This window comes from Macaca fascicularis, chromosome 4 (assembly GCF_037993035.2).
Source record: "Macaca fascicularis isolate 582-1 chromosome 4, T2T-MFA8v1.1".
Taxonomy (NCBI): domain Eukaryota; kingdom Metazoa; phylum Chordata; class Mammalia; order Primates; family Cercopithecidae; genus Macaca; species Macaca fascicularis.
This window is the reverse complement of record NC_088378.1, coordinates 140,134,780-140,157,378: the sequence shown is the minus strand read 5'-3', so window position 1 is coordinate 140,157,378 and position 22,599 is coordinate 140,134,780. Positions and strand designations below refer to the sequence as shown.

Below are 22,599 nucleotides of genomic sequence, written 5' to 3'. Positions count from 1 at the left end.
GACGCTGTCTGCTTGTGTGTGTCTGTCTGGGAGTGAGAATCTCCCAGTCTATCTAAGGAAAGGAGGGAGGGATAGAGGGCTCAAAGGGAGCAAGAGCTGTGGGAAAAACAAAAGGATAAGGGGCTCAGAGAGCTTCAGGGACATGTGATGGACTCACTAGGTGAGGCTGCCAGACTGCTGCAGGGGAAGCAAAGGAGAAGCTGAGAAGACAAAGGAAAAGTCAGGGTCTGAAGGGGCGGGGGTCAGGGAGCTCCTGGGAGATATGGCCACAAGTAGTGGCTCTGAGGAATGGGTTACAGGAGACCTCTGGGGAGATGTGACCACAGCAAAGGGTAGGAGAATGTCCAGGGCTATGGGGGTTGAGTATGGGGACCCCCCCTGCCAAGACAGGGCCATGTAGAGGGCCCTAGGGAGTGAAAGAGCCTCCAGGACCTCTAGGTATGGAATACAGGGGACATTTAAGAAGATATGGCCACACATTGGGGCCCTGAGAAGTGAGAGTTTCATGAAAAAAATCAGGGACCCCAGAGTTCCTTGGAAGCCAAGACTGAAACCAGCATTGTGAGTCCCTGGGTCAGAGTGAAAGAAGAAGGCCTGCCCCAGTGGGGTCTGTGAATTCCCGGTGGTGATTTCACTCCCCGGGGGCTGTCCCAGGCTTGTCCCTGCTACCCCCATCCAGCCTTCCCTGAGGCCCTGAGCCTGCCCCCAAGCCCCCAGCTCCTTCTCCCCCAAGGAACCCAGACGCAGGCCTCAGGACTCAACACAGCTTTTCTCCCTCCAACCCCATTTTCTCTATCTCAAGGACTCAGCTTTCTGAAGCCCCTCCCAGTTCTAGTTCTATCTTTTTCCTGCATCCTGTCTGGAAATCAGAGGGAAACAGACCACAGACCTGGTCCCCAGAAGAAATGGAGGCAATAGGCTTTGAGGGGCAGGAGGACGGGATTCAACCTCCAGAGTCCCACACACAAATCAGTCAGAGGCCCAGAAGACCCCCCTCGGAATCGGAGCAGGGATGGTGGGGAGAGTGAGGAGTATCCTTGATGCTTGGGTGTCCCCAACTTTCCAAATCCCCGCCCCCGCGATGGAGAAGAAACCAAGACAGAAGGTGCAGGGCCCACTACCGCTTCCTCCAGATGAGCTCATGGGTTTCTCCACCAAGGAAGTTTTCCGCTGGTTGAATGATTCTATCCCCGCCCTCTCGCCCCAGGGACATATAAACGCAGTTGTTTGCACACCCAGCCAGCAGACGCTCCCTCAGCAAGGACAGCAGAGGACCAGCTAAGAGGGAGAGAAGCAACTCCAGACCCCAACTGAAAAAAAACCCTCAGACGCCACATCCCCAGACAAGCTGCCAAGCGGGTTCTCTCCCTCTCACATACTGACCCAGGGCTCCACCCTCTCTTCACTGGAAAGGACACCATGAGCACGGAAAGCATGATCCGGGACGTGGAGCTGGCCGAGGAGGCGCTCCCCAGGAAGACAGCGGGGCCCCAGGGCTCCAGGCGGTGCTGGTTCCTCAGCCTCTTCTCCTTCCTGCTCGTGGCAGGCGCCACCACGCTCTTCTGTCTGCTGCACTTTGGAGTGATCGGCCCCCAGAGGGAAGAGGTGAGTGCCTCGCCAGCCTTCATCCACTCTCCCACCCAAGAGAGGGAGAGAGATGGGATGGGCGAAAGATGTGTGCTGACAGGGAGGGATGGAGAGAAAAACAACGTGGAGGAAGACGAGGATGCAGAAAGAGATGTGGCAAGAGATGGAGAACAGAGAGAGAAAGATGGAGAGGCAGGATGTCTGGCACATGGAAGGTGCTCACTAAGTGTGTATGGAGTGAATGAATGAATGAATGAACAATCAGGTAGTAAATAAGATATGGAGACAGATGTGGGGTGTGAGCAGAGAGATGGGGGAAGAAACAAGTGATATGAATAAAGATGGTGAGACAGAGAGTGGGAAATATGGCAGCTAAGGAGAGAGATGAGGGAGATAAGGAGAGATGAGGGAGATAAGGAGAGATGAAGATAGGATGTCTGGCACACAGAAGACACTCAGTGAAAGAGTTGTTGAATGCATGGAGGGTGAATATACAGATGAATGGAGAGAGAAAACCGGACAACTCAGGGCTAAGAGCGCAGGTCAGACAGGCAGCCAGCTGTTCCTCCTTTAAGGGTGATTCCCTTGATGTTAACCATTCTCCTTCTCCCCAACAGTTCCCCAAGGACCCCTCTCTAATCAGCCCTCTGGCTCAGGCAGTCAGTAAGTGTCTCTAAACCTTTTTCCTAATTCTGGGTTTGGGTTGGGGTGTAGGGTTAGTACTGGTACGAAAGCAGTGGGGGAAATTTAAAGTTTTGGTCTTGGGGGAGGGCGGATGGGGTGAAAGTAAGGGGATGGGGGGTATTTTCTAGGAAGTTTAAGGGTCTCACCTTTTTCTTTTCTCTCTCCTCTTCAGGATCATCTTCTCGAACCCCAAGTGACAAGCCTGTAGCCCATGTTGTAGGTAAGAGCTCTGATGATGTGTCTTGGAACTTGGAGGGCTAGGATTTGGGGGTTGAAGCCCGGCTGAGGGTAGGCAGACCTTGGAGACAGTGTGAGAAGGACTGGCTGAGCTCAAGGGAAGGGTGGAGGAACTGCACAGCCCTTAGGGGGATACTCAGAACGTCATGGCCAGGTGGGATGTGGGATGACAGACAGAGGGAACAGGAACCGGATGTGGGGTGGGCAGAGCTCGAGGGCCAGGATGTGGAGAGTGAACCGACATGGCCACACTGACTCCCCTCTCTCTCTCTCCCTCCCTCCAGCAAACCCTCAAGCTGAGGGGCAGCTCCAGTGGCTGAACCGCCGGGCCAATGCCCTCCTGGCCAATGGCGTGGAGCTGACAGATAACCAGCTGGTGGTGCCATCAGAAGGCCTGTACCTCATCTACTCCCAGGTCCTCTTCAAGGGCCAAGGCTGCCCCTCCAACCATGTGCTCCTCACCCACACCATCAGCCGCATCGCCGTCTCCTACCAGACCAAGGTCAACCTCCTCTCTGCCATCAAGAGCCCCTGCCAGAGGGAGACTCCAGAGGGGGCTGAGGCCAAGCCCTGGTATGAGCCCATCTACCTAGGAGGGGTCTTTCAGCTGGAGAAGGGTGATCGACTCAGCGCTGAGATCAATCTGCCCGACTATCTCGACTTTGCTGAGTCTGGGCAGGTCTACTTTGGGATCATTGCCCTGTGAGGAGGACGAACATCCATCCTTCCCAAACCCCTCCCCCGCCCCAATCCCTTTATTATCCCCTCCTTCAGACACCCTCATCCTCTTCTGGCTCAAAAAGAGAATTGGGGACTTAGGGCCAGACCCCAAGCTTAGAACTTTAAGCAACGCCACCACCACTTCGAAGCCTGGGGTTCAGGAATGTGTGGCCTGCACAGTGAAGTGCTGGCAACCACTGAGAATTCAAACTGGGGCCGCCAGCACTCACTGGGGCCTACAGCTTCCATCCCTGAACTCAGTCTGTGACATCTGGAATCTGGAGACCAGGGAGCCTTTGGTTCTGGCCGGAACGCTGCAAGACTTGAGAAGACATCACCTAGAAGTTGACACAAGTGGACCTCGGGCCTTCCTCTCTCCAGATGTTTCCAGACTTCCTTGAGACATGGAGCCTGGCCCTCCCCATGGAGCCAGCCCCCTCTATTTATGTTTGCACTTGTGATTATTTATTATTTATTATTTATTTATTTATTTACCGATGAATGTATTTATTTGGGAGGTCGGGGGATCCCAGGGGACCCAATGTGGGAGCTGCCTTGGCTCAGACATGTTTTCTGTGAAAACGGAGCTGAACAATAGGCTGTTTCCACATAGCCTCCTGGCCTCTGTGCCTTCTTTTGATTATGTTTTTTAAAATATTTATCTGATTAAGTTGTCCGAACAATGCAGATTTGGTGACTGACTGTCACTCATTGCTGAGCCTCTGCTCCCCAGGGGAGTTGTGTCTGTAATCGCCCTACTATTCAGTGGCGAGAAATAAAGTTTGCTTAGAAAAGAAACATGGTCTCCTTCTTGGAATTAATTCTGCATCTGCTTCTTCTTGTGGGTGGGAAGAAGCTCCCTAAGTCTCTCTCCACAGGCTTTAAGATCCTTCAGACCCAGTCCCATCCTTCGACTCCTAGGGTCCTGGAGACCTGACATAAACAAAGCCCAACAGAATATTCCCCATCCCCCAGGAAACAAGAGCCTGAACCTAATTACCTCTCCCTGAGGGCATGGGAATTTCCAACTCTGGGAATTCCAATCCTTGCTGGGAAAATCCTGCAGCTTAGGTGAGATTTCCGGCTGTTGCAGCTGGCCAGCCGTCCGGAGAGAGCTGGGGAGGAGTCACATTCTCAGGTACCTGAATCACACAGCCAAGGGACTTCCAGAGATTCAGGTGTCTAGGCTTCAAATCACCCTGTCCTAACTCTGTAACTTGAACCAGCCACTTAACCTATCTATCCAATGGAGACAGGAATGTCCACCACACATAGGGCATGTGAGAGAAGGCCTGACCTCCATCAGAGGACTTCACTCAGCCCTTGGCACAGTGGGCACTCAATGAATTCTGGCTTACTTCCTTCAACCAGTTTCCAGCTGTTCTATCCTATTCCATTCTCTCAGTGGGTGAAATTGAAGAGACTGAGGACAATAAAGAACAAGGGACTGAACCGCTGGGCATGGTGGCATGCACCTGTAATCCCACCACTTTTCGAGGCCAAGGTGAGAAGATAGATTGAACCCAGGAGTTCCAGAGCAATCTGGGCAATATAGTGAGATCCTGTCTCTATTTTTTTAAAAAGAATGAAATATAGGAATAAGATGTGGGTGAAGGACTCACATGCCAGCTTGGTCCCACCGGTCTTTGTGGTGAAGGAGGGGAGAGGTGAGAGGTGGGTGATCTGGAAGGAGAAAAGCACCCCTTCCCCCGATGAAGGCTCTTTTGGAGAGAGTCAAAGACAAATAAGGGCGGGGCGCAGTGGCTCATGCCTGTTATCCCAACACTTTGGGAGGTTGAGGTGGGAGGATCACTTGAGCCCACTAGTTCAAGACCAGCCTATGCAACATAGCAAGACTTTGTTTCTACAAAAAAAAATTAAAAATTAGGTGTAGTGGTGCATGCCTGTAGTTCTAGCTACTCAGCAGGCTGAGACAAGAGGATCACTCGAGCCCAGGAGTTTGAGGTTACAGTAAGCTATGATCATGCCACTGTACCCCCATCTGGGTGACAGAACAAGACCCTGTCTCAAAAAACAATTCCAAAAACAAATAAGGAGACAGAAATTGAGCCCCCCAAGACTGGGAGCCCCCACTGAGCTCAGAAATTAGGCTTTACCCCCGGCCCTGGGGTGCCAGGCAGGAGAAAACCGTGTGGTAGGCTAAGGGGGTGGGGTGACCCACTGGGGTGACCTAGATAGGGCCTTGGGTCACCCTCTGCCTCCTCCAGCCTGTGGCTGAAAGTCAGTCATGAAGTAAGGGGGGACTACTGTTACTCATCCCAGAAGCACCCACACTCACTCACTTTTGGGAAGGGGGACATAAAGTGTGAAAAAACGGTGAGGATTTTCCGCCTCACCCTAAATGGGACACCATAAGTGGGGCATTGGTTTTTCCTCCTCCCCAGAACTTCCTGGTGTTTTCAGGCACCACAGGCTCCTTCCTGCCGTCCCCATCTCTCTCTAATATTCTCCCCTTCTTTCTCCTTCAGCCTCCTCCCTTCAGACCCTATAAGCCTTGAATTAAGCTCCTTAGAGGAGAAGAGTGGACTGTGAGGTAGGAAACAGAGAGGCCTTCAGACAGCCCTAGGGGGAGAAGTGCGGGGCCCCTCCAGGCTTCACTCCTCTGTCGTGATAGGGGCTTACTCTGCTGCTGGGCCTTTCTGAGTGGTGCTTGCTGTGCTGTGTAACGACCCCTCTCACTGTTGGGGCGAACCCAAGAGAAAAGAGTGTGGTGCAGAGTCTGGTTGGGACCACGTGGCCCTGAAAATCAGGATGCCTGGAGAAGCTTCGGAGTTGGAGGAGTCCCCCTTCCTCCCACCCTCCAACTGGACTAATGATGGGGCCTGGCCATTCAGAGGCAGGGAGAGGGTGGGACAGGCCCACCAACATCCGTAGGAGCAAAGGCCATACGTTGTGTTGTGATGAATTGTTTCAAGCAACCAGAAGAGTACTGAGAATATTTAACCCACACCCGTGCACCCACCCTGAATTAAGACGTGTGTCGCAACTCGGCATCTTTATCGGCAGCACTGAAGCTTTCCATTCTTTATTTTCATCAGGCTCAAAATCAATTTCCAAACAGTCTCCTACATTTTTCCCACTGCCATGGGGTCCTGGGCGTCCGGGCCCCCAATATTTACACACTTGCACCACGCACTCATATTCCCTCACCCCACCATCACGGCCCCAAAGAAGGTCTTCCCTCTCGCGAAGTCCACCATATCGGGGTGACTGATGTTGACGTACACCCTCTCGCCCCTCCGGAGCTGCACCAGGCCGCCGAACCCCACGCTTGTGTACCAGAGAGGCCCGTACCCTTGCCTCCCGGCCGGGTCCAGCACGGGAGTCACGGTCTCAGCGCCCTCGAGCAGCAGCTCCGGAGTGCCCGGCCCGTAGGCGCCCCCCGCCCGGTACAGAGAGCTGCGCAGCGTGACCGAGCGGCCCCGGGGTTCCGCGCCGCCAGGGGGCGCCCGGCCCCGGTAGCCGACGAGACAGTAGAGGTAATAGAGGCCGTCCTGCGGGAGCGCCAGCCCTTCGGCGTCCGAGAACTGCGTCCCGCTCGTCAGAAACGCCTGTTCCTTCGTCGCCTCCCAGCCTAGCCCCTGCCCCTTCAGCGGAGCGCCTGCGGAGACACGGGCCCACACGCTCTTGGGAATGCGATCCTAAAGGCTTGGGACTTCTGGGAGGGCGGCGGCTTTTAGCCCCTGCGGGAACCGACCGGGCCGGGGGAGAAGGGATGCTGCTGTCTCTGGGATGAGTGCGAGTTGGGGGCCGAGGGAACTTGGATGTGGGGTGCAGAGCGCTGTAGTGGGGACCCCCAGGCCGGCTTTTGCTTGCACCGGAGGGAAGAAGAAACTACACTGCGGGGACGAGCGGAAGGGTGGGCATGAGCGGCGAAAGATGGTGAAGCGGATGGGAAATCGAGCCCTGGAATCATGGAGCCGAAGGACTCTGGGCGAGCAGAATTGGAACCTTCGGATTATTTACACTCTTATTCAGGTCTTTGAGGTCCTTACCTATGAGGTGGGCAGCTGGGAGCCCGGGGCTGAGATCTGCTTCTGGCTCCTCCTCCGGCAGCTTCTGAAACCCTGGAAGGGGCAAAGAGTCCACGACTGGGGCCAGGGCAGCCACCCATGCAGGCTACCCTTGAGAGGACAGGCCGCAGGGATGGGGAGCCTGGATTCCTAGAGGAAGAGGTATCTGGGAACGCAGCTGGGAGCTGGGAGCCCCTGAGGGGCTGAAGCGGGGAAGGAGAGACAGTCTGCTCTTACCCAGTCCTTGCTGGGCCTGTGCCCCGGGGTCAGCGGTGTCCGTTACCTGGTTGGGTGGGTCACAGTGCCCAGAGTTCAGATTCAGCTCATCTCACCCCTACCCCTCTGAAAGTGGACCCAAGCTGCAGGCCTGGGGTTTCTCCCACCAGCACCATCCCCAACACACACCTCCCTAGAAGGGAGAGCAAGCAAGGCATAGGTACTTGGGCAGAGAAACAGATGTGCCTCGGAAAGAGGAGAGGAGACACAAGGGGCTGTGTCAGGACACAAGCACAACATCACAGGAACATCGCAGGAACATCGCAGGAACATCGCAGGAACAGTGCTCTGCACCCCACATCCATGTTCCCTCTCCCCCACTGGCACTCATCCCAGAGACAGCATCATCCTCCCTCCCCCAGCCCGGTAGGTTCCCGCAGGGGCTAACTGCAGTGGCTCACTGCAACCTCTGCCTCCTGGACAGGAACATGGACACAGAGTCAGCAAAGAGACAGGACATCCCCACCAGGGACAGCCAAGCCAGCTGAGCCAGAGGGGGCAAAAGACCACAGGCACAACCAGAGGGAGCCAAGCATCTGCAAGATACAGCTCTCCACCAGGGCCTGTTGCAGCCACTCACCAGTCCTCCCTGATCCTGGGGCACTAAGGCCAGCACAGCCAGGACAGTGATAGGCACCGCCAGCAACAGGGTCACCAGAGAAGTGGCTCCTGCCACAGCTAGCAGGAGGGAGCCCCTCCCCTGGAGCCTCCCACCCCTGCCCTCCAGCCCCAGTGCCCCCATTGAGACTGAACCAGAGCCAGAGCAGGGGGCTTTCATACCTCAGGGACGGGGCCACCCCCTCTCTGTAGACCTACACACCTGGCTGGGACTTTCCACACACCCCTGCTCCCCTCACCCAGCTTCCTGTTTACCCAGAGCTGGGGTGGGGCAGCTGGATGCCTGGGTTCTCTGAACTGGGGAAGAAGTTGGGGTAGGAAGACAGACTCTCAGGGTGGAACCAAAGGGGTCCTTAGACATCTTCTGGCTCAGCAGAGAGGGAAACTGAGGCTCAGGGAGGAAAGGTAACTTGCAGGAAGCCAGTCAGCAGAGCTGAAATGAGAACACAGATCTCCAGGTTTCCATTGTGGTTTGCATTCTTCTAAACCCTCAAGGTAGGTGCTGAAGGAAGAGCTGATCCCGTCTCTGACGTCAAGGGCTGGAGTAGGACAAGGACTGGAGTCTTGAGGGATGGATGTCTGGGTCCTTGAGAAGAACTGATTCCCATACTGGGCTGACATCCTCCCATTCCCTTGCTCACCTCCAGCCCCCTGTGCTGAGTGAGAAAGGGAGAGGTAAGCTTTAGCCTCACCACTGACTACTGACTCACTGAGGAGGGATGGAAATGGAGCTTTACCTCCCTTGCTACAAAGAGTAAAGACAGATGAACGAGGCATACTCCCACCCTCAGAGAGCTTCGAAGTCGACAATGAGCCCTATCCATTAGTAGGTGCTTACTAAATGTTTATATATAAATAATAAAAGGACAAATAAATGCAGGAATAACCAAAACAAAGCAGTAAGGACCACATGAATGGTAGACGTAGGCAGCATGAGTGGTTAAGAGTCAAGGGAGGAGCCGGGGCGGTGGCTCACACGTGTAATCCCAGCACTTTGGGAGGCTGAGGCAGGTGGATCACTTGAGGTCAGGAGTTCGAGGCCAGCCTGGCCAACATGGTAAAACCCCGTCTCCACTAAAGATACAAAAAATTAGCTGGGTATGGTGGCACGCGCCTGTAATTCCAGCTACATAGGAGGCTGAGGCAGGAGAATCACTTAAACCCAGGAGGCAGAGGTTGCGGTGAGCCAAGATGGCACCATTGCATTCCAACCTGGGCGACAGTCTGAGATTCTGTCTTAAAAAAAAAAAAAAAAAGAGTCAAAGGAAGAAAGACCAGGTCCAAGGAAGCTGGAAGTGGCTCCAATCATCTCCCCTTCTTGGTAACATCTCTATGTGTTTCCATAATACTACTACTAATAATATAGCTGACCCACAAAATTCACTTCGCATGTGTATGCCACTGATTTACACACTTTAATAATTTGTTTGTTTGTTCATTTGTTTGAGGCAGGGTCTCGCTATGTCATCCAGACTGGAGTGCAATGGCAGGATCATGGCTCACTGCAGCCTTGACCTCCCAGGCTCTATGGATTCACCCACCTCAGCCTCCTGAATAGCTGGGACTATAGGCACATGCCACCATGCCCAGCTAATTTTTGTATTTTTTGTAGAGATGGATTTTTGCCATATTGCCCAGGCTGGGCTCAAACTCCTGGACTCGCATGATCTGCCCGTGTTGGCCTCCTAAAATGCTGGGATTACAAGCATGAGCCGTCATACCCAGACAATAATTATAATCCTGACGAAAACCCTAAGAGGAAACTGAGGCACAGAGAGGTTAAGAAACTTATGGAGCTCACAGAGCCAGTGGCAGAACCAGGATTTGAACCCAGGCATCTGGCTCCAGAGCCTTGATGAAAAGGCAGTTTAAAAACCGAGTACTGCGGCCGGGCGCAGTGGCTCATGCCTGTAATACCAGCACTTTGGAAGGCCGAGGAAGATGGATCACCTGAGGTCAGGATTTCGATTTAGATCAGCCTGGCCAACATGGTGAAACCCCATCTCTACTAAAAATATAAAAATTAGCTGGGCATGGTGGCAGGTGCCTTTAATTCCAGCTACTTGGGAGGCTGAGGCAGGAGAGTCGCTTGAACCCAGGAGGCAGAGGTTGCAGTGAGCCAAAATCATGCCATTGCACTCCAGCCCGGGTGACAAGAACAAGACTCTGTCTTAAAAAACAAACAAACAAACAAAAACCAGTACTAGGCCAGGTGAGGTGGCTCACACCTATAATGCCAGCACTTTAGGGAGTCAAGGCAGGTGGATCACTTGAGGTCAAGAGTTCGAGACCAGCCTGGCCAATGTGGTGAAACCCCGTCTCCATTAAAAATACAAAAATTAGCTGGGCATGGTGGCACAAACCTGTAGTCCCAGCTACTTAGGAGGCTGAGGCAGAAGAATCGCTTGTACCTGGAAGGCGGAGGTTGCAGTGAGCCAAGATCACACCACTGCACTCCAGCCTGGGTGACAGAGCAAGACTCCGTCTCAAAAAAAAAAAAAAAAAAAAAAAGTACTGACTTGTGATTTGTATGTAAAATTTGCCTTCCTCAGGCCAGAAAAGAAATGGGGAAATAAATACTGAACTCCAGTCAATGTTAAGCTTCTGAAGGGTTTAGATGTAAAATGTACTGATATTTGCAATTTTAAAAGATATTTAAAAGTGAGATGGAGGGATACATATGTGATAAAGTAAACAGAAAATGTGAATAGAGCTGGGTGCAGTGTCCACTCCTGTAATGCCAGCACTTTGGGAGGCTAAGGTGGAAAGATTGCTTGAGACCAGGAGTTCAAGACCAGCCTGGGCAACACAGTAAGATCCCATCTCTACAAAGCCTTATGTGGTAGCTGGTGTCTGTAGTCCTGGCTACTCAGGAGGCTCAGATGGGAGGATCTCTGAGCCCAGGAATTCAAGGCTGCAGTGAGCTATGATTTCACCACTGCACTTCAGGCTGGGTGATAGAGACCCCATCTCAAAAACAAACAAACAAACAAACAAAATGTTAATAGTAGCATCTAGGTGGTAAGAATATGTTCACCATACAATTCATCTCATTTCACTCTTTGTTTGTACTTTTTAATAATAAAATTTAAAAAAAAAAACCTGAATATTATTCAGCATAGGGAACATGGAGAAGGGTCGGGGAGGAAGTAGAAGGTTCTTGAATTTGAAAGGGGAAACACAAATGAATATGGACCCACCCAGGCACCAAATCTCCTCCTCACCCCTTGCCTTACATGAGCTCCCCTGTCTTCACCCTCCTCAAGGAGTGGGTGTGCAATCCTCCAGCACCCATCTCCTTCTCCATCACAGTGCCACTAAGAAGCCTTCACCCAGGTCTCTCCAGAGGTCCTCAGGCTGCTGCCTTTACTTAGTTCTGTGTTCAATGCCAGAATACTGCCTCCTACAGAAAGTCTACCTGGATTGCCCACACCTCTTTTCCTGTCACCAACTTGTCAGCAACTTTCTGTCCTTGATCTATCCACAGGGCTCATGTAGATCTAGTATGGCTGCCTTTAACTCTCGTGTTTGTTAATCAGACAGCCAAGCAGCCTGTTGCATAGAGCTGCAGAACACCAAGTGGGTCACCAGAACACCAAATGTGCTAGAGCTCCCAGTCTGAACTGGAGTGGCATATGTGTGTCCACAGACATACACCAAGATCAAGAGGTCTCAACAAATGAAGTGTAACAAGGTAATAGAGAAAAAATTAATCAAGGAAGACACATGAAGGAGGTGGGTGTTCACTGACTAGTGGCAGGATCAGTGAAATGACTGGAACTGAGGCAGATTACAGCCCTAGCTATAGGCCCTAGAGTTTGTAAAGAAAGATGTTGTGGCTGGGCGCGGTGGCTCAAGCCTGTAATCCCAGCGCTTTGGGAGGCCAAGACGGGCGGATCACGAGGTCAGGAGATCGAGACCAGCCTGGCTAACACGGTGAAACCCCGTCTCTACTAAAAAATACCAAAAAAACTAGCCGGGCGAGGTGACGGGTGCCTGTAGTCCCAGCTACTCGGGAGGCTGAGGCAGGAGAATGGCGTAAACCCGGGAGGCGGAGCTTGCAGTGAGCCAAGATCCGGCCACTGCACTCCAGCCTGGGCAACAGAGCGAGACTAAGTCTCAAAAAAAAAAAAAAAGAAAGATGTTGTAACCCTGACCCTCAAGCCCAGCTTCCTTTCCTAACAATGTGGGGGAGGAACCCAGGCTGGAGGAGAAGTTAAAGCCAGAAGAGGGGCAGGAATGTCTGAGGTGGCAACCCTTCTCTCCAGCCAGACAGCACTGGCCAGTTTGAAGTCTGTCCATCCTGCAGGCCACAAGCTCTGGGTAAGCTGGGAATGGGCAGGGACCTTAGTGGAAGGATGGTCACACCCCAGAGTGGGGTGAAGCTAAGATGAGGGGAGGGAGAGTATGGGTTTGAGTTTCCCTGGGCCGTCGAGGAATCCTTTGAGTCTCTGCTGCCCAAAAAAATTAAAGACAATTCCTTTCTGTGCCCACGGCCCTTATGGCCTCCATCTGGGCTTCTGCTCCCCACCCCCGAGAATTCCTCCTAAACCCAGAAGGGTCCTAGTTTCCAGACCCTAGTCAGTATAGCTGGCTCTGGGGTGAAGACAGCGGCCCCCTCTTTGCCCTCAAACAGGAAGCAGTGGTTGGAGGGGAGGAAGTGCCTGAGGGGAAGTTATGGGGCCCCAGATACTCCTCCATGCCCCACTTCAGCCCCAGCAGCATCTGCCTGTGGGAAGCAGCTCTCCACACCAGCCAAAGGGGCCCCCACACTCCCGCACTGCTCTGGGGCTCAGGGAGCAGCCCACCTACTGGGTGTGCTGACATCACCCTCCCTACTTCCCGCCAGTGCCCTCACCTATCCAGGCCCGGAGTCCTTCCCCTCCATCAGCCCCTTACCAGCACCTAGAACCATCCAGGGCTGGAAAGTCCCCTCCAAACCACCTGGTCAGCCCAGGGCAGAGGGAAGGGCTGGGCTCTGGAGCTGGACAGAGCTGGCCTTAAACCCCAGCACCACCCTTCTGGGATGGATGACCTAGTAAAGTCCAGGCTGGAATCTTGGGTCTTTACTTGGGCAATGGGCACCATGATACCCTATGTTCTGGGGATTAGCAGTGAGGAATGGAAAGTGCCCAGCTCAGGGTTGGCACATAAGTGAGGATCCCCAGCCTGGGAACAATTATAACAGAGGGCCCCTCACTTCACAGATGAGGAACTTGAGGCACATCACTAGCCCCTGATCATTTCACCTAAAAGAACAAGGACGAGAGTTCCTGACCTCCAGGCCAGTCCCTGATCCCTGACCTAATGTGTGTTTGCAGTGACGGTAAAAATAAATGTGTTTTCAGTAAGTAAAGGGCCTCTCATATCTGGATAGGGAGGGTCCTGGGAGCTTAGGAAGTGATGGGGGACAGTGATGTATGTAGCTCATGAGTAGGTGGAGAGGCCTCTGGGGCAGCTGGTGCAGGAGGGAAAGGGACCTCACTGGAGGCCCAGAAACAGCAGGGATTTTGGTGGGAAGCCTCTGAGGGGTGAGCCATCTCAGCTATGAGGCAAGGTAGGGCATGTACCCTGGTAGGAGGTAAGGTATTAAGGTTTGGGGTGAGGAAGCTCTGAGGGTATATTTTTCTGCCTCTAAAACTGTTGGAGAGGGAATCTGAGAAAGCCACAACCAACCAGGAGGCTGGGGTACGCTGGAAAGGGAATGGGCTTTCTAACCTTGAGCCCTCTTCCCTGTAGATACATGTATATACATCTACGGGGGCCTGGGGCTGGGCGGGCTCCTGCTGCTGGCTGTGGTCCTTCTGTCCACCTGCCTGTATCGGCTGCATCGAAGAGGTGAGCACTGCACTCCCTCCCTCCCCCCCGCAGCAGTGCCACCTGTGGCCCCACCCACACCCTTTCCCACGGCTTTCCCAGAACACTGCCTGGCCCTGGAGCCACTGGGAAGCCAACAAGGGAGTCCACGCCTGCTGGGGTGGGGAGCTGGGGAGGGCCCGGGAGAAGCACAAAGGGTGGGCTGTGCTGAGCTTCTTTTTTTCTTCCAGTGAAGAGGCTGGAGAGGAGCTGGGTGAGTCCGGGGACAGGGAGTGGGGAGGGTAAGAGAGATCCTGAGTGGGTGAATGGGGAGAAGCATGGCTGAGTGCTGAGAGGAGGGTTGGGAGTGGGAGACAAGGAGAGAGAAAGTAGGAGCATGAGAGAGGCAGAGACAATCGAGGCGAGAGAAAGAGAAAATGAGACAGAAACCAAAAGAAAAAGTGAGAGGGAGGATAGGAGTGAGAGATAGGGAGAAAATGAGAGTGAGAGAGACACAAAGAGAAAGAACAATGAAAGAGAGAGAGATAAAAAAAGAGAGAGAGAGGGAAAGAGAGAGAGAGAGAGAAAGAGAGAGAGAAAGAGAGAGAGAGGCTCCAGAACCAGGCACAGTGGCTCACACCTGTCATTCCAGCTATTATGAGGCTGAGGCAGGAAGCTAGCTTGAGCTCAGGGGTTGAAGACCATCCTAGACAACATAGTGGAACTCTGCCTGCAAAGATGGCGGGGGCGGGTGGGAGAGAGAGAGAAGAGAGAGAGAAGAGAGGGAAGTAAGAAAGGCTGGAGGTGGGAGAAGAACTCACAGGGAAGGGTCTGAAGGCATCGCCTCCCATCAGCACCTTCTGTCCTGGCCCCAGGTCCAAGGGTCCTCAGAGCAGGAGATCCACTATGCATCTCTGCAGAGGCTGCCAGTGTCCAGCAGTGAAGGACCTGACCTCAGGGACAGAGACAAGAGAGGCACCAAGGAGGATCCCAGAGCTGACTATGCCTGCATTGCTGAGAACAAACCCACCTGAGCACCCCAGACACCTTCCTCAACCCAGGCGAGTGGACAGGGTCCCCCTGTGGTCCACCCAGTAAAGACCATGGTCCCCCCACTTCTGTGTCTCAGTCCTCTCAATCCATCTCGAGCCTCCATTCAAAATGATCATCATCAAAACTTATGTGGCTTTTTGACCTTTGAATAGGAATTTGTTTTTTTAAAATTAAAATTAAAAAAACACGTGGCTCACCCCTCCACCCACTCTGGGGTCAAGTAGTAATTTACTGGGTGAGAGAGAGTGTTCATGGACCCAAGCTCCCCTGACAGCCAGAGGAGGGTATGTGTGGGCCTGGCAGGAAAGGGCAGTTGCCAAGGAGGAGTCATATCTGATCCTTCCCATTTCTCAAGACTATCAGGCTCAGCCTCCTGGGACTGGGGGAAGCAGGTGTGCTGAGCTCCCACATGGTGGTGGGAGGGGCCCTGGGACTACAGCCGGAAGCTGCCTTCTTGGACCTTTCCAGGTCAGACCTGGTGGAAGGGAGTTCAGAGCTGGGGGAATCCGGAGAGAGTAGATTTGGCATCTGGAGAATGGAGAAGAAAACACTTGAGACTCATAAGGAGGAGTTAGTGGTGGGGCAGACAGTGATTTATTGGGGTCTTTTGAAGAGGACTAGGGACCTCTGGGCTCTGGAATCACTCCTCAGGGGCCATCTCAGGAGTGGCAGTGTGTTCCCATGTGACAGTGACCTGGTCAGAGAGAGGACAGGAGCCGCTCAGTGTTGCAGTCTCAAGGCTCTCCTCTTCCTCGTCTCTGTCCTCCCTCCTCCCACTCTCTTACTGCCCCTCCCATCCCATCCACTATTGCCCCTGGCTCCATTACTCACATTTTCCCTGGTAATAGAGGGTGCTGCCCACGGCCACAGAGAGAAAGCTGACAGCATAGAATCCAGCCCGAAGGAGGAGGACTGTACCAGCCCCTAGCTGAGGATATTCTGCATGGGGCAATGTAGAAGGGGGTTGGGGAAGAAGTGCACACAGGCTCAGGGAGGGTAGGGGCCTCAGAGGAGCATCCCTGACTCCCAAGGACATTGCCTCTTGGGGTCTCCAGCCAGGAGGAGACACCACCTCCCAGCATCTCACCTTTCTCCACCACCAGCCGAGTCCCATTCCCTGTCCCGACACCCAGGCCCAGCACCTCCACCCTGCACACGTAGATGCCGGCGTCATGGCCTCGCACGTCCCAGATATGCAGCTCAGCCTGGTGGTCACGGAGGAAACGGGAAGAAGAAAGTGGGGCCAGGCGGCCCCTGAACTCTGGGGTTCCATTCCTCACCTCCTTCCCTGGAGCCACCTCATCTCGGAACCATGTGACGGAGCCAATGGCCAGTCTCCCTTGGCTGGCATTGAAGGAGCAGGGCAGGAAGGCAGAGGATCCTTCTAGGGTACGAATCTCAGGGGGCTGGGACACCCAGAGAGCACAGGATCCTGGGGGCAGAAGGAAGACCCAGAGAAACACCTCCCCAGTTACTCCAAAGAGAAAAGACAACAGAGCTTGGAGTAGAACATCCCAGCTGTCTCTGGGCATAGGGTGCATGGAATAGATACTTTGGGTGCCTCATTAAACCCTTTCCTCTTAACCAATCTGATTTCTTAACATTGCTTATTAAATCATGTTTCGGCTGGGTGTGGTGGCTCATGCCTATAATCCCAGCACTTTGGGAGGCTGAGGTGGGTGGATCACTAGGTCCGGAGTTCGAGACCATCCTGGCCAACATGGTGAAACCCCATCTCTACTAAAAAAATACAAAAATTAGCCAGGCATGGTGGCACGCACCTGTAATGCCAGCTACTCGGGAGGCTGAGGCAGGAGAATCGCTTGAACCTGGGAGGCAGAGGTTGCAGTGAGCCGAGATTGCACCATTGCACTCCAGCCTGGGCAACAAAGCAAGACTCCATCTCAAAAAATAAAAAATAAAAATCATTTTTCAAATTCTTCCTATACCAACTCTCACTCTCACCCTCTGCCATCATTCTCCAGCCAGTTCAGTAGTAACTTATCTGGCTGAAATGTAAACCATCATGGTGAAATTAAGCTCATTAATGAATGCAGCTGCCTAGTTAACGAATATCACTCATTATATTATTCCAGGTATTATTTTAGTACAAATGGCATTGTACAGTAAGTCATCCTTCCTCTTTCCTCTTTTTCTTTTTTCTTTTTTTTTTTTTTTTTTTTTTGAGAGGGAGTCTTGCTCTGTTGCCCAAGCTGGAGTGCAGTGGTACAATCTTGGCTCACTGCAAACTCTGCCCCCTGGGTTCAAGCGATCCTGGTGCCTTAGCCTCCCAAGTAGCTGGGACTACAGGCGCCCATCACCATGCCTGACTAATTTTTGTATTTTTAGTAGAGATGGGGTTTCACTACCTGGTCTCAAACTCCTGACCTCAAGTGATCCACCCGCCTCGGACCAGGCTAGTCTCAAACTCCTGATCTCAAGTGATCCACCTGCCTCAGCCTCCCAAAGTGCACCTGGACACTCTTTGTTTTTCGTTAAAGAACATTAACTAATTAAATCTCCAGGTGAAGACATGGCCTTAATTGGTTGAGATTCCTATTTAACCCATCCATATTGATGAATTAAACCAAATATTAAAATCCCTGATTAAATTATCTACTGAGGGAAATTTATGAGTCATTCTGTTTCAGTGGTTCTCAAACTTTAGTGTGTATGGAAATTACCCGGAGCATCTGCTAAAACAGATTCCTGGGGCCACCCCAGAGTTTTTTATTCAGTAGGTCTGGAGTGGGGCCTAAGAATTTGTTCTAGGTTCCCAGAAATCCACATTTTGAGAACTCCTGCATTTAGTTAATAATATGCTTGATAATTAAGGTCTCTCAGTTCATTAAAAACAGTTTCAGCCCGGAGCAGTGGCTCACGCCTGTAATCCCAAAACTTTGGGAGGCCAAGGCGAGTGGATCACCTGAGGTCAGGAGTTCGAGACCAGCCTGGCCAACATGGTGAAACCTCATCTCTACTAAAAATACGAAAGTTAGCCGGTGGTAATGACCTGTGATCCCACCTACTTGGGAGGCTGAGAGAGGAGAACTTGTACCCGGGAGGTGGAGGCTACAGTGAGTTGAGATACTGCCCCTGCACTCTAGTCTGGACAATAGAATGAAACTGTCTCAAACAAAAAAATAGTTTTACCACCAGGCGGGCGCAGTGGCTCATGCCTGTAATTCCAGTAATTTGGGAGACCAAGGCAGGCAGATCACTTGAGATCAGGAGTTTGAGACCAGACTGGTCAACGTAGAAAAACCCCAACTCTACTAAAAATACAAAAATGGCTGGGAGCAGTGGCTCAGGCCTGTGATCCCCACACTTTAGGAGGCCAAGGTGGGCAGATCACCTGAGGTCAGGAGTTTGAGACCAGCCCAGCCAACATGGTAAAATCCTGTCTCTACTAAAAATACAAAAATTAGCTGGGTGTGGTGGTGCACGCCTGTAATCCCAGCTACCCAGGAGGCTGAGGCAGGAGAATTGCTTGAACCTAGGAGGTGAAGGTTACACTGAGCCAAGATTGTGCCACTGCACTCCAGTCAAAGTGACAGAGCAAGACTCCGTCCCAAAAAAAAAAAAAAAAAAAATTAGCCAGGTGTGGTGGTGCATGTGTGTAGTCCCCGCTACTCGGGGAGGCTGAGGCAATTCGCCTGAACACGGGAGGCAGAGGTTGCTGTGAGCCGAGATCGCACCACTGCACTCTAGCCTGGCGACAGAGCGAGACTCAGTCTCAAAAACAAAACAAAACAAAACAAACAAAACAAAAAACAGTTTCACCAAGAAATTTATCACAGATTTCCTTGGATCTCTCAAACTCCTAATTATATGTCTAGACCTTATCTAAAAAGCTTCACAGTGGATGACACAGAGAGACTGTGAATTGGGGGAGTCCACTGAGTGTCACCTTTGGAGCGGTCCCACTCCTCCCTCAGAGCCAGGTGTTTCAGCCCCCACTAAGCCTGTTCCCTGTAGCATCTAGTCCAGCCTCCTGGATCTCCCTCCTCCCACCCACACTCCTTGGGGTCCTGAGCACACGCCCTGTCACCTGGATAGACCATGATCAAGATGAGCAACAGCATCCAGGCCATGTCGGAAGATGTCCCAGTTGGCGAAGGGGATCTGAGCAGTGAGGTCTGGGTGGAGGAGGGAGGACTCACTACTTGTAGCCAGGCCTTTGGTCACCAGATGGGGATGGGGAGCTTCCTATGACACACGGGACTCACATATCACTTGCTAAGGATCACAACTGCCAGGGACCTCGAGCATCAAATGCATGCCTCCCTGAGGAGAGAGGATGGATGCTGCTGATGGAGATGTCTGGGTCTCTAGGAGGCCAAGGGGCCAGCTTGTGGCAGGCTAGCTAAGCATGTGAGGGGGAGGGTGGGGCTTAGATGGCTGCTAACCCAAGGGTGAGTGGGCGGTTGGGCGGGTGAGACCAGGATGTGGGTTCCCCTAACTTCTGAGGTTCAAGAAGACCAGCTTTTACCCAGAACAAGCCTCCAGGAGCCCTCCCTGGCCCAGAAGCTAACCTACTTCCCCTCCCCACTGCTCACCAGTACCCAGACCCATCCCATCCATTCCCTTCCTGGAATCTGGCCTCACTGCACCCCAGGGCTGCTCCAAGATTTCTATGAGGGGTTAGGAGAAGCAAGCTGATTGGTGAAGCTATATTTAATTTGCATAGCAATCACCCTGGGGGTGTGTGTGTGTGTGTGTGTGTGTGTGTGTGTGTGTGGTTGGGGGTTTCTTTTGTTTTTTTTGAGATGGAGTCTCACTCTGTCACCCAGGCTGGAATGCAGTGGCATAATCTCGGCTCACTGCAACTTCTGCTTCCCGGGTTCAAGCAATTCTCTGGCCTCAGCCTCCCCAGTAGCTGGGATTACAGGCGCACACCACCAAGCCCGGCTAAATTTTGTATTCTTTGTAGAGAAGGGGTTTTACCATGTTGGCCAGGCTGGTCTCAAACTCCTGATCTCAAGTGATCTGCCAACCTCGTCCTCCCAAAGTGCTGGCATTCCTGTTTTGGTTTTTTGAGACAGGGTCTGGCTGTGTCTCATCCAGGCTGGGTTCAGTGGCGCCATTACAGCTCACTGTAGCCTCGACCTCCTCGACTCAATCAATCCTCCCACTTCAGTCTCTTGAGTAGCTGGGACTACAGGCGCACACCACCACACCAGGCTAATTTTTGTAGTTTTTGTAGAGATGGGGTCTCCTTGTGTTGCCCAGGCCAGTATCCGACTCCTGGGCTCAAACAATCCACCCACCTAGGCCTCCCAAAGTTCACGAACCACGATGCCTGGCGAAACGTATTTCTTAAACAATGAGATTTGGAAGTCAAAATTACTCCTTAAACCATGGACTACAGGATGGATGTTATGATAGCAGGCATGAAAACAATGTTCAGCCGGGTGCAGTGGCTCATGCCTGTAATCCCAGCACTTCGGGAGGCTGAGGTGGATGGATCACCTGAGGTCAGGAGTTTGAGACCAGCCAGGCCAACATGGCGAAATCCCGTCTCTACTAAAAATACAAAATTAGCTGGGTGTGGTGGGGCATGCCTGTAGTCCCAGCTACTCGGGAGGCTGAGGCAGGAGAATCACTTGAACCCAGGAGGCGGAAGTTGTGGTGAGCCGAGATTGCACCATTGCACTCCAGCCTGGGCAACAAGAGCGAAACTCCGTCTCAAAAAAAAGAAGAAAACAACGTTCATCTCTTTGGACATCTCCATCAGAGCTTTTGGTTAACTATGTACATTTTCAATGAGCAGTAATCATTTTAAAGAAATCTTATATTTCAGAGCAGTAGACCTCAACAGTAGCCTTAAAATACTCAGTAAACCAGCTGGGCACAGTGGCTCACATTTGTAATCCCAGCACTTTGGGAGGCCAAGGTGAGAGGATGGCTTGAGGTCAGGGTTTGAGACCAGCCTGGGCAACATGGCAAGACTCTGTCTCTACAAAAAAATTTAAAATTAGCTGGACATGGTGGCACATGCCTATAGTACCAGTTACTCAGGAAGTTGAGGCAGGAGGATTCCTTGAGCCCAGGAGTTACAAGGATGCAGTGAGCTATGATTTTGCCACTGCATTCCAGCCTGAGTAATGGAGTGAGAACTTGTCTCTAAATAAAATACAATTTAAATTGGGAAGAGTAGTAAACGGAGTTTAAAAGAAAAAAAATGTGGCTAGGTATGGTGGGTCATACCTGTAATCCCAGTACTTTGGGAAGCCCAGGTGGACAGATCACTTGAGCTAAAGTGTTGGAGGCCAGGCCAGGCACGGTGGCTCATGCCTGTAATCCCAGCACTCTGGGAGGCTGAGGCCGGCCAATCACGAGTTCAGGAGATTGAGGCCATCCTGGCAAACACGGTGAAACCCTGTCTCTACTAAAAATACAAAAAATTAGTTGGGCGTGGTGGTACCTGCCTGTAGTCCCAGCTACTAGGGAGGCTGAGGCAGGAGAATCACTTGAACCCAAGAGGCAGAGGTTGCAGTTAGCTGAGATTGTGCCACTGAACTCCAGCCTGGGTGACAGAGCAAGACTCCGTCTCAAAAAAAAAAAAAAAAAAAAAAAAGAGTTAGAGATCAGCCTGGACAACATGACCAAACCCTATCTCTACAAAAAAAAATGCAAAAATTAGCTGAGCATAGTGGCTCATGTCTGTGGTCCCAACTACTCAGGAGGCTGAGGTAGGAGGATCACTTGACCCTGGAAGGCAGAGGTTGCAATGAGCTGAGATCATGCTGCTGTACTACAGCCTGGGCAACAGATTGAGACCGTGTCTCAAAAATAAACAAAAAAAAAAAAAAGAAAAATTTTTAAGTCAGTAAACTACGTTGTAACAGATGTACTATCATCTAGACTTTTTTTTTTTTTTTTTTTTTTTTTTTTTTGAGATGGAGTCTTGCTCTGTCACCCAGGCTGGAGTGCAGTGGTGGCGACTCAGCTCACTGCAGCCTCTGCCACCTGGGTTCAAGTGATTCTTCTGCCTCAGCCTCCCAGTAGCTGAGATTACAGGCACCTGCCACCAGGCCCAGCTAATTTTTGTATTTTTAGTAGAGACAGGGTTTCACCATCTTGGCCAGGCTGATCTTGAACTCCTGACCTCAGGTGATCCGCCCACCTCAGCCTCCCAAAGTGCTGGGATTATAGGCGTGAGCCACCACGTCCAGCCATCTAGGCTTTATTGTTCTATTTATAGAGCATGGCAGAGTAAATTTAGCTAATTCTTGCTGAGTGCAGTGGTATGTGCCTATGTCTCTGCTACTCAGAAGGCTGAGGTAGGAGGATTACTTGAGGATAGAAGTTCAAGGCTGCAGTATGCTATGATTTTGCTTGTGAAAGCCGTGGCTCCATGGCACTCCAGTCTGGGCAACAGAGCAAGACCCTCTCTCTCTCTCTCTCTCTCTCTCTCTGAGACAAGGTCTCACTCTGTTGGCTAGGCTAGAGTGCAGTGGCACAATCATGGCTCACTGCAGCCTCAACCTCCTGGGCTCAAACCATCTTCCCACCTCAGCCTCCTGAGTAGCTGCCACACACCACCATGCCTAGATAATTTTTGTATTTTTCGTAGAGACAGGGTCTCACC

General features: G+C 52.1%; 4 protein-coding genes across 12 annotated transcripts; 2 read left to right on the top strand and 2 right to left on the bottom strand.

The window, feature by feature from the left end:
- Positions 1-1,241: 1,241 nt before the first annotated feature.
- TNF (tumor necrosis factor) lies at positions 1,242-4,026 on the top strand. The gene is made up of 4 exons (XM_045390623.2): positions 1,242-1,605; positions 2,205-2,250; positions 2,444-2,491; positions 2,793-4,026. Exons 1-4 carry the CDS (start codon positions 1,420-1,422, stop codon positions 3,212-3,214), a joined length of 702 nt encoding a protein of 233 aa, XP_045246558.1. The 5' UTR covers positions 1,242-1,419; the 3' UTR covers positions 3,215-4,026.
- A 2,218-nt stretch (positions 4,027-6,244) lies between these two features.
- Positions 6,245-8,287, bottom strand: LTB (lymphotoxin beta). Of its 2 annotated transcripts, XM_005553548.4 has the most exons (4): positions 8,119-8,287; positions 7,500-7,545; positions 7,245-7,316; positions 6,245-6,850 (listed from the first exon to the last, which is right to left on the bottom strand). In XM_005553548.4, exons 1-4 carry the CDS (start codon positions 8,278-8,280, stop codon positions 6,396-6,398), a joined length of 735 nt encoding a protein of 244 aa, XP_005553605.2. In that variant the 5' UTR covers positions 8,281-8,287; the 3' UTR covers positions 6,245-6,395. The 2 variants fall into 2 exon arrangements, with proteins under 2 accessions (XP_005553605.2, XP_005553606.2); XM_005553549.4 differs by lacking the exon at positions 7,500-7,545.
- A 4,042-nt stretch (positions 8,288-12,329) lies between these two features.
- LST1 (leukocyte specific transcript 1) lies at positions 12,330-16,593 on the top strand. Of its 3 annotated transcripts, none has more exons than XM_065543007.2 (5): positions 12,330-12,479; positions 13,364-13,482; positions 13,896-13,994; positions 14,204-14,226; positions 14,828-16,593. In XM_065543007.2, exons 2-5 carry the CDS (start codon positions 13,464-13,466, stop codon positions 14,984-14,986), a joined length of 300 nt encoding a protein of 99 aa, XP_065399079.1. In that variant the 5' UTR covers positions 12,330-12,479; positions 13,364-13,463; the 3' UTR covers positions 14,987-16,593. The 3 variants fall into 3 exon arrangements, with proteins under 3 accessions (XP_065399079.1, XP_005553597.2, XP_065399080.1); XM_005553540.5 differs by having other exon boundaries at positions 13,364-13,503; XM_065543008.2 differs by lacking the exons at positions 12,330-12,479; positions 13,364-13,482 and adding an exon at positions 13,689-13,713.
- Positions 15,371-19,346, bottom strand: NCR3 (natural cytotoxicity triggering receptor 3). 6 transcript variants are annotated; one of them, XM_045390627.3, is made up of 5 exons: positions 19,057-19,346; positions 16,286-16,437; positions 16,093-16,210; positions 15,837-15,944; positions 15,585-15,699 (listed from the first exon to the last, which is right to left on the bottom strand). In XM_045390627.3, the coding sequence occupies exons 1-5, from the start codon at positions 19,097-19,099 to the stop codon at positions 15,665-15,667; spliced, it is 456 nt and encodes a 151-aa protein (XP_045246562.2). In that variant the 5' UTR covers positions 19,100-19,346; the 3' UTR covers positions 15,585-15,664. The 6 variants fall into 6 exon arrangements, with proteins under 6 accessions (XP_065399070.1, XP_045246562.2, XP_073894612.1 ...); XM_074038511.1 differs by having other exon boundaries at positions 16,093-16,437; positions 19,057-19,144; positions 19,235-19,346; XM_065542998.2 differs by lacking the exon at positions 15,585-15,699 and adding an exon at positions 15,371-15,480 and having other exon boundaries at positions 16,093-16,437.
- Positions 19,347-22,599: the final 3,253 nt, after the last annotated feature.

Coding starts and splice junctions, on each gene's coding strand:
- NCR3 (XM_045390625.3), bottom strand. CDS start 19,099: ATGGCCTGGATGCTGTTGCTCATCTTGATCATGGTCTATCCAG. Junction 16,438..19,056: donor CTTGATCATGGTCTATCCAG/GTGACAGGGCGT, acceptor TTCTGCCCCCAG/GATCCTGTGCTCTCTGGGTG. Junction 15,700..15,836: donor CCTCTATTACCAGGGAAAAT/GTGAGTAATGGA, acceptor CTCTCTGACCAG/GTCACTGTCACATGGGAACA.
- LST1 (XM_005553540.5), top strand. CDS start 13,464: ATGTGTGTTTGCAGTGACGGTAAAAATAAATGTGTTTTCA. Junction 13,995..14,203: donor GTATCGGCTGCATCGAAGAG/GTGAGCACTGCA, acceptor TTTTTCTTCCAG/TGAAGAGGCTGGAGAGGAGC. Junction 14,227..14,827: donor AGAGGCTGGAGAGGAGCTGG/GTGAGTCCGGGG, acceptor TCCTGGCCCCAG/GTCCAAGGGTCCTCAGAGCA.
- TNF (XM_045390623.2), top strand. CDS start 1,420: ATGAGCACGGAAAGCATGATCCGGGACGTGGAGCTGGCCGAGGAGGCG. Junction 1,606..2,204: donor TCGGCCCCCAGAGGGAAGAG/GTGAGTGCCTCG, acceptor TCTCCCCAACAG/TTCCCCAAGGACCCCTCTCT. Junction 2,492..2,792: donor GCCTGTAGCCCATGTTGTAG/GTAAGAGCTCTG, acceptor CCCTCCCTCCAG/CAAACCCTCAAGCTGAGGGG.
- LTB (XM_005553548.4), bottom strand. CDS start 8,280: ATGGGGGCACTGGGGCTGGAGGGCAGGGGTGGGAGGCTCCAGGGGAGG. Junction 7,317..7,499: donor ACAGGCCCAGCAAGGACTGG/GTAAGAGCAGAC, acceptor TGCCCCTTCCAG/GGTTTCAGAAGCTGCCGGAG. Junction 6,851..7,244: donor CCCAGCTGCCCACCTCATAG/GTAAGGACCTCA, acceptor GTGTCTCCGCAG/GCGCTCCGCTGAAGGGGCAG.